This window comes from Eriocheir sinensis, unplaced genomic scaffold (genome assembly GCF_024679095.1).
Source record: "Eriocheir sinensis breed Jianghai 21 unplaced genomic scaffold, ASM2467909v1 Scaffold48, whole genome shotgun sequence".
Lineage (NCBI taxonomy): Eukaryota > Metazoa > Arthropoda > Malacostraca > Decapoda > Varunidae > Eriocheir > Eriocheir sinensis.
This window is the reverse complement of record NW_026111809.1, coordinates 980,001-989,273: the sequence shown is the minus strand read 5'-3', so window position 1 is coordinate 989,273 and position 9,273 is coordinate 980,001. Positions and strand designations below refer to the sequence as shown.

The window sequence follows — 9,273 nt, the reverse complement described above, 5'->3', positions numbered from 1 at the left end:
ATATGAATAGAGGAAAGGAGAAAGAATGGAGAAAGAAGAGAGAAAGAATTGAGGAAGAGGAAGGGAATTGAGGAAGCATACAGAGAAATGGAGGAAGAGATGGGAATTGAGGAAGCATATAGAGAAATGGAGGAAAAATAGTGGAACAGAGGAAGAATTGTGGAGGAGGAAGAACACAGACGCAGCAGTTATGTCAGAGGGAAAGTATGGTGTGGTGGGTACTCAAAAACAAGCTTCCTGGGTATTGCTGAGACGCCGAAGAATGCAAATTATAAAGAAGCGATGACACAAAGACTAATACATATACAGAACTCACAATAAAGCCCGAAATACTGCTAGAGACATGCACTGTGTATTTGACTAGAAGGATACGAAAGAATCATGACCACCGAGCAAATGTAGGCGATAATATAGTTAAGAGGGAACGCAATGGCAGCTTCGTGTGTGCTGGCCGCGAAGGGGACGGATGTGTGGCCGGTATAAGGAGAGATGGGTCGTAATCATAGAGGTGGATGGGAAGAAAAACTACTGTGAGGGTAACGGAGAGGTGGGAAAGAATAGTGTTGAGGTGGAGGAGAGTAAATAATAAATAAATAATGATAGCCCCCGTTATGGCCATCAGTGCCTCGCCTATTCCCCTAAGACTTTGGCCAATATCCTGTACATGGTTGCCTAACTTCCCCATTTCCGTAAAACCTTGGGCGATATCCCGTAGATGGTTTCCATTTGTCCGTTGCTCCACCACCAGGTCCTTCAGCAGACCTCGAATTTCCTTTTGGGTAGTAAGGAACTCAGGAACCAGTTGTAGCTCTTGACCTGATGAATATGCAATTCATTAGGATACATCTGCTATTTGACGAGCATGTTCTGATGAATAGTAATGCCATTTAGTATTCCAGCAGAAGCAACGATGATTGAACAGCAATGGCATTTAATATTTAAGAAGCTATGCAATATCACTGGAGTTTACTATCTGCAGATGAGCAAGGCTTGGTGAACAACTAAGTAGGCAGGTATTTGACAGCTAGGTAAATAACTACAGTATTTGCTTGATGTTTGAATTACACTTCAGCTTGTAGGATATGTTTGAAAGTAATGACTTTCTATTGAAAATAAAAATGGTATCTAAAGAATGAGTAGGTACCTGCTGCTGTGGGAGTTGCTGGTCTACTACCACTTCTACTGGCAGGAAGGGAAGTTGACCTTTGCGGTTTTAGGGCACTGGGTCGTAGCGCACTGGGTCGTCGGACACTGGATGAGGCCGATGATGGGGGCTCTTCTCTTGTTGGTTCACTATTGAAAGAAATCAAGGAAAATGTCCTTGGTTCACAACACTTGGATTATAAGACTTTTTTCTAAAGGACATATATTAGAAAAAGTGAAAATAAATGCATCTGCTGATTAAAAGGCACATATAATGTATATAATTACACAAATATGAACTGGTAAGGAGTAATATGAAGCTATGCCGAGGTTCTCAACCAACTGACCTTGTGAAGCCACTCCCTTGATGTGAACCCAGAGGTGTTCTAACCTCCTCTGACACCTCGATTACTGTCGTACTCATCTTCAACAACACTTGTAGATGAGGAAGGTCCAGCAAAGGCACCTGGGAAAAAAAATGATCAGCTCAAACAGAGTCCTTTTATGGAAAAGGCATGGAGACAGTAAGCAGTAAGTAGAATAATAAAGAAAAGTGAGGACGAAATCACTGCCTACCCAATACATTATCATGTGATTGTTGACTTTTGCTTTAAACTTGTTGATCTCAACATTTATATATAATTAGGGAAATAGGAATGAGAAAATTGCTTATTTGTTTTAAAAATATGAATCAGCTTCCTGCTAACACACACACACACACACACACACACACACACACAATATATATATATATATATATATATATATATATATATATATATATATATATATATATATATATATATATATATATATATATATATATATATATATATATATATATATATATATATATGGGTAGTCTTCAGGACAACATGTGGGTAGTCTTAGGCCACTCGGCGGTGACTGAAAAATCCCAGGTGGTAGCGTGGGGACTCAAATTGACGTTGTCCATGGCATGATGAATGCCTATATATATATATATATATATATATATATATATATATATATATATATATATATATATATATATATATATATATATATATATATATATATATATATATATATATATATGTATATATATATATATATATATATATATATATATATATATATATATATATATATATATATATATATATATATATATATATATATATATATATATATATATATATATATATATATATATATATATATATATATATATATATATTTTTTTTTTTCCTCAGAAAATTTACCAAAATATAAGGGTACAGTTCTACTCTCCTCCACATTTCACAGCGGTACTTTTCACACTTCTCATCGGCTAGATCTTATTATTCTACGTATTTTGAACCCCATTTATGTGTGTGCCGCATATAATATATGTGACTTATTTCTGTGAGGAGGCATTTCTCCCAACACCGGCTGGACCCCCGCCGCATATGGGTGTACTTCGTCGTGCTTTACATGTAGCTTTTGTCAATATTATCCAACTTTTCAAATATCGCTATCGGCGTTTCTGGCAGTTTGAGGTGCACATAAATGGGGTTCAAAATGCGTAGAATAATGAGATCTAACCGATGAGAAGTGTGAAAAGTACCGCTGTGAGACAGGGAAGAAAGTAGAATAATACCAATAGAAGTAGGGCTTATTATTTGCTATATTAGAAGAGGTACTTACGTAAAGGCTGGCCCTCACTGTCAGGATAAGGTGCCCCTGTTGCCGCAATGGGTGCCTGCATGCGCAGAAGCACTAGCTCATCCTCGCTGTACTCCACATTAGCAGGAGGCCCACCACCTATAGGGAAATGCGAAGTTGTGTTAAATTATTGTAATATGCTTTAGGAATTGTTTTATTTGAACACTTTGCCAGAACACAACTGGCTGCGTAAATGAAGCCTATTCAACACACAGGTTAGTCAAATAAATGTTGTGAGCACATGGCTGGAAGTTAGAGATCCAAACTACGAAAACAAGAATTATCAGTAAAAGGGGCGATGTTATCGGCGGTCGAGGGGGAAGGGTGATAGGGATGGACAATGTTTTTCCCTCTCCACACTCAGTATCCCCTTGTATTTTGTCGCCACTGCAATGTCCTCTCCCCCAAGAAAAATTCAAAGGCGGCCTTTGCAGGAACTTCTTGACGTGGTGAAAATATTTTTTTTGCCATTAAATTCACTAACAAATCACTGCTGCATAATTTAACCTAAACAAATATAACATAACATCCTGCTGAGGGAGGTACCCTCCTTGATAAGCACCTAGTACCACTCCTTGTAGCTTTACCCATAATCTTTGGGGTATAGCAAGTCTTTTTAGCACACTGTACCCTAATGATTACTGAGGAATGTGAGCACCAAAAATATATGACTAACCTGTGGCACCCACATCCTTCATTTCTGCTGCAGATTTACTCTTCACTTGAGCTTTCAAGTCTCTGAACTTTCTCTTAAGTTCTTCAACACTTCTTTCAACGTGGGACACAGCATTTACACAATCACACACTTCCTCCCAAGCATACCTCTTGGTTGACTCTGTCACCCCAGCCCTCATATCATGCTTGCCCAGTATGACGTGTTCCCTCCTCTCCACCTCCTCCACCAGGGCTAAGATCTCAGCCTCAGTGAAACGAGGCCGCCTTTGAATTTTTCTTGGGGGAGAGGACATTGCAGTGGCGACAAAATACAAGGGGATACTGAGTGTGGAGAGGGAAAAACATTGTCCATCCCTATCACCCTTCCCCCTCGACCGCCGATAACATCGCCCCTTTTACTGATAATTCTTGTTTTCGTAGTTTGGATCTCTAACTTCCAGCCATGTGCTCACAACATTTATTTGACTAACCTGTGTGTTGAATAGGCTTCATTTACGCAGCCAGTTGTGTTTTTCGCCCTGCTGGGACTTCTGGCAGTTTCAGGCTGAACTTTCGTTGAAGTTCATCCACGCTCCATTGGACACCGTTCCTCCCACGTCTGCCTCTTGCTTGCTGTCACCACACCCTTCACATCATCATGCTTCCCAGAAATGATGTTTTCCCTCCTCTCCACCTCTTCCACCAAGGCTAGTAGCTGCTGGTGAATGACGGAGTGTGAGGCGACAGTGAAGGGCTGAGAGGGAGAGAGGGGTGGATAGCGACTTCTACCCCCCTTGACCGTGTAATCTGAGCCTTGATAACTTTTCCCTTCTACTGTAACGCCTTGTTATTGTCATCTGGGTTTACTGTTGTAGTGTTCAGCAGCCTGTTTCTGCAATTTGACTTTATTAAGTAGCTTCGGTACTTACCTATGTAAACACAGCTGATACCGTTGCGGGACCTGTGATTCGCCGTGAGTCAGATGACGTCATCGATGACGCTTATCCACTCAGCGGCCTCGCTGACTTAGCGCGCCTCTAACAACCATCTAAAGTTTGCTTTGTGAATCTGACGCTAACGTCGGTAACTAAATCAATAGTGCGTAGTTTTGTTAGTTCGTAGTTATTGGGTATGTTTGTGAATTCGGGCCCTGTTTTGCACCCCGTCCTCGCCTCTCATTAGGAGTAGTTTCCTCGTGTAGCCTTACATCAGCTTGTCAAGGCAGCCACGACATGCAAGGCGCCGTGTCAGTGCTTACAAACATGCTGCCTCGCCTGACTGAGGGTCTTGTCTTCTTCGGTTTCTAGGAAGGAGGAATGTCTTGCTCTTAATATAATATGTTCCCTTTTTTGTTTCTCCGAAAATACAGAGGGAAGCGATCGTAAGGTTCGAGGTAAAAGCAGTGTCGAAATTCTCTCCAAAATATATATATAAACGCGAGCACTGCAGCGTCATTGTACATATACGACCAGATTTTCTATTACGTCCCCAAGAGATATCAATAACCGAGAGGATTTTACGATCATAGTATACTCATGACTTTACGCCTCTTCAACGTAAAATGTCCTCTACCAGTTCCTAGACGATTACGTTGTCTTTAAATATCTTCAAACAAATAGGAACAACAAGAGCACTATACGTACTAGCAGTGTAAACAATTGACGTGCGCATTTAAACGTCTTTAAATATCTTCAAACAAACAGGAACAACAAGAGCACTATACGTACTAACAGTGTAAACAATTGACGTGCGCATTTAAACGTCTTTAAATATCTTCAAACAAACAGGAACAACAAGAGCACTATACGTACTAACAGTGTAAACAATTGACGGGAACATTTAAACGTGCTGCTATTTTATTTATTTAATTTTTCCACTGAAACGGCTGCAGGTCCAGGGCTGTAAATCAAACGCCGGGGAAACATAAACGCCGAGTGCTGCCCCAAACAAGGAAGCGAGGAATGTTCCGATGAGCAAATTCTAATGTATGCGGCGAGTGTTGGGAGGGACGACGCCAGCGACGACAATAGCATGAACAACCAAAAATACGTCAACAACAACACTAAAAAATTAAAAGAAAAAAAAACATGGATATATAAACATTAACCCGGCAGCGTCGGTGGACCCATTTTTGGGCTCCCGCGAGTCGGTCCGCTGATATGGCGGACCCAGTTTTGGGCTCGGCTCAAAACGCCTAATTCGAGCAAATTGTAGGCGTTGGCGGCATAGAGCAACCCACCATACGTGAACTGGGCCATTGTGGTGGTTGATTGATCCTGAGGTGGGCCTATTTGTCATAGGTGGTGCTGTAAGGTCATGGCAGACTGAATTAGCTATCCATACAGTAATCACTTGTCAAATTATCTAAAGTAGACAACAAGCGACTCTCGGCTAGATGCCACGCGTCACAAGACTATTTATTTTGTAACAATCACCACCCAAAAAGAATTGAATTTGGGTATAAGCAAATTTTTTTAACGGCTATATGGGTATGAGAGGAGTACTCTGATATAAGTTCCATGCTCTTTTCCTAGTCTCAGAATGTAGTGTAATGTTGCCGTTTCTCGGCCACTTCTCGGCTTTCCCATAGCCGACGCCTACGGGTTAACAACAAAACCAACACCGCAGAAGCCACATCAACAGCAAAATTATATCAACATAAATGATAAAACAACAACATCAATAAAACATGTAATGACAAGATAATGATAACGATGGTATTATTATTATTATTATTATTATTATTATTATTATTATTATTATTATTATTATTATTATTATTATTATTATTATTATTATTATTATTATTATTATTATTATTATTATTATTATTATTATTATTATTATTATTATTATTATTATTATTATTATTATTATTATTATTATTATTATTATTATTATTATTATTATTATTATTATTATTATTATTATTATTATTATTATTATTATTATTATTATTATTATTATTATTATTATTATTATTATTATTATTATTATTATTATTATTATTATTATTATTATTATTATTATTATTATTATTATTATTATTATTATTATTATTATTATTATTATTATTATTATTATTATTATTATTATTATTATTATTATTATTATTATTATTATTATTATTATTATTATTATTATTATTATTATTATTATTATTATTATTATTATTATTATTATTATTATTATTATTATTATTATTATTATTATTATTATTATTATTATTATTATTATTATTATTATTATTATTATTATTATTATTATTATTATTATTATTATTATTATTATTATTATTATTATTATTATTATTATTATTATTATTATTATTATTATTATTATTATTATTATTATTATTATTATTATTATTATTATTATTATTATTATTATTATTATTATTATTATTATTATTATTACTATTATTATTATTATCATTATCATTATTATCATTATTATTATCATCATTGCTATCATCATTATTATTACTATTGTCCCTTTTTTATATTATTAAAATTATTACTTTTATGATCATTGTTACTGTTAGCATCATTTTTCTTTTATTTCCTCATTCATATCATTATTCACATTACTGGACCCAACATTTAAGTACTCACAACCTTTACCTGGTTGTAGGTTCCCCCAAATTCCAGGTGCCCGCCCCCATGGACGCCCGCAGAATACATGAAACCCCATCATTTTTTGCTCCCTTTCTTCCTGCCATAAATCCTTCCAAATAACCAATTCAATTAGCAGTATATTTATGCCGCTGTGGCCACGATGGTATCTCTCATTAGATCACTATCGAGATATGCTTTGTGTGGGGGGAGGGGAGGGGGGAGGGGGTAGAGTGGAGGGGGTTGGGCGGGCGCTAAAGAAAGTTCATACAAGCGAATCGTTAACAGAAATTCGGACATGGAATCCTTTAGGCAGGTTATGGGTTCCTTCCTCCTCTCCTTAATTTTGACCTTTTCCTTGTTCATTGCTTGTGCCTTTACCTATATTTTTTTCTATGTGCCTCTTCCCCTTCCATACTTCTGCAGTCCTTTTCTTCTCGCACCGTCTTTCCGTGAACAGTTAGCAGACGAGCGTCGGTACACAGTTCGTCGTAACTGTATAATATAATGGACTGCGGTGTTCCTTGAGGCAGGCAGGGAGGGCACGGATTCTTTCCTGCCTCGGGGCGCGCAATTCGGCAAACGGGACGCAGGACTCTTATATCTATCCAGAGTGGCAGATGCTCTCTTTAAAAATAATAGGTACACACACGGGGCATGGTGAGGAGGGCGAAGGTGGAAGAGTAGAAAGTGTGTGTAATGGAGAAGGAGGAAGGGACTGAGAGAAAGAGGGCAGGAGATAAGAGGAAGGGGATAGGTATACACTGCATTTTTTGTGTGTGAGATGAAAAACGAGGAGATTCCAAGAAAGAAGACCGCGGGATGAGATGAAGGTAATGGGTACGCGGCAGTTTTTACGGGGTGGTAGGTGCTCACTTACAAAAAATGGTGATAGGTACACGTCAGATTTTAACAGGACGCACGAACGCCACACAATCAGAGTGACGCGGCCGTGTCAACATGACGAGACCGACAGCTGCCTCGACGGGCCCAGCTGTTGGCAGACTGACGCAGGAACACCTCGGGGCCCCGACAAGGGTACACAGCACCGAGAAAAAGTTAACTCGCCCGTTAAGTGTATTATCTGAGGTATTAATGACTTGACTTTCTTCCTGTGCAGTTCTTCCTGGAGTGTTTGTCTGTAGCGGCAACATCCCTACCGTCACACTCCTAACACGGCATCGCTTCTTTCGCTGCTAAGTGTTTTACGTGTGACATTAATAACTTGACAATTTTCTCTAAGGCATAGTTTTCCGCTGAGTCTGTCCACGGCGGCACACTCAACACACTCAACACAGCGACGCACCTCTCACCCAAGAAACCTCACCGCGTTAATTTTTTTTTTCTTTAGACAAGTATACGTTTTGAAGTATTGATGATGGTTCTATATTCTTTGGGTCTTAACAGGAATAACCAGCAGCCCCCACATAATACTGTATATCATGATTGCCGCCTCAGACGCCGCCCCCCTCCCCCCGCCGCCCCTGCACCCCGGTCGGGAGCAGTTAATTCAGTCGTTTTTCTCTCCTCAACAACTCCCGTCTCCACACAACCACTGATGGCAGCCTCGAAACACGATAATTTGAAAATTATAACTCATACAAATATGAGAAAAAGTGGTCTCGAAAGTAGACGGTAAACGGAGGAGGAGGAGGAGGAGGAGGAGGAGGAGGAGGAGGAGGAGTTGATAATGATGATGCAGGGAAGACACCCAACAAAGGAGTCCACGCCAGGTCGTCTCCCGCTTCCCTTGAAAATTCGGCTACAGAGCATCCCGAACAGGACTCCGACGAGCCTCCCGGAGCGAACGTCATTACCCGCGACGCCAAGGGTAACGAAACAGCCGCGCTAATGTGCAGGAAGCGCTCGCGGCTCCCGCAACAGTGCCCCTGACAGCCAGTGAGTCCTCAATGCTGCAGGAAACATGTCACCGGGAACAAATGTAAAACACTCATTTTACGTGCGCAGATTTGGCGGTACTGATATACCATAGTGAATATGCAGCAACATACTGTAAATTTGAGTTAGTTACCTATCAATCCAATCCGTGGCATTCAGCAAACAGCACACTGGAGTGCTTTGGACTCACAGGCTTACTGCAGTGAATGCAGTATAAGGCCTGGTCTGGCTGGCTCCTTTTGCTGGACAGAAGAAACACCTCTTTCTGCTATGTGAC

General features: G+C 39.2%; 1 protein-coding gene across 1 annotated transcript; it reads right to left on the bottom strand.

Annotated features, from left to right (window-relative positions):
* Window positions 1-1,213: 1,213 nt before the first annotated feature.
* Window positions 1,214-7,147, bottom strand: LOC126992494 (nuclear apoptosis-inducing factor 1-like). Its single transcript, XM_050851252.1, has 4 exons — window positions 7,107-7,147; window positions 3,506-3,768; window positions 2,812-2,928; window positions 1,214-1,293 (listed from the first exon to the last, which is right to left on the bottom strand). The coding sequence occupies exons 1-4, from the start codon at window positions 7,145-7,147 to the stop codon at window positions 1,214-1,216; spliced, it is 501 nt and encodes a 166-aa protein (XP_050707209.1).
* Window positions 7,148-9,273: the final 2,126 nt, after the last annotated feature.

Excerpts from the sequence above, each read along its gene's own strand:
- LOC126992494 (XM_050851252.1), bottom strand. The coding sequence starts at position 7,147 with ATGGGGGCGGGCACCTGGAATTTGGGGGAACCTACAACCAG. Across the intron at positions 3,769-7,106 it reads TTGGGGGAACCTACAACCAG|GCGGCCTCGTTTCACTGAGG; the intron begins GTAAAGGTTGTG and ends AAAAATTCAAAG. Across the intron at positions 1,294-2,811 it reads CAGTGAGGGCCAGCCTTTAC|TGAACCAACAAGAGAAGAGC; the intron begins GTAAGTACCTCT and ends TTCTTTCAATAG.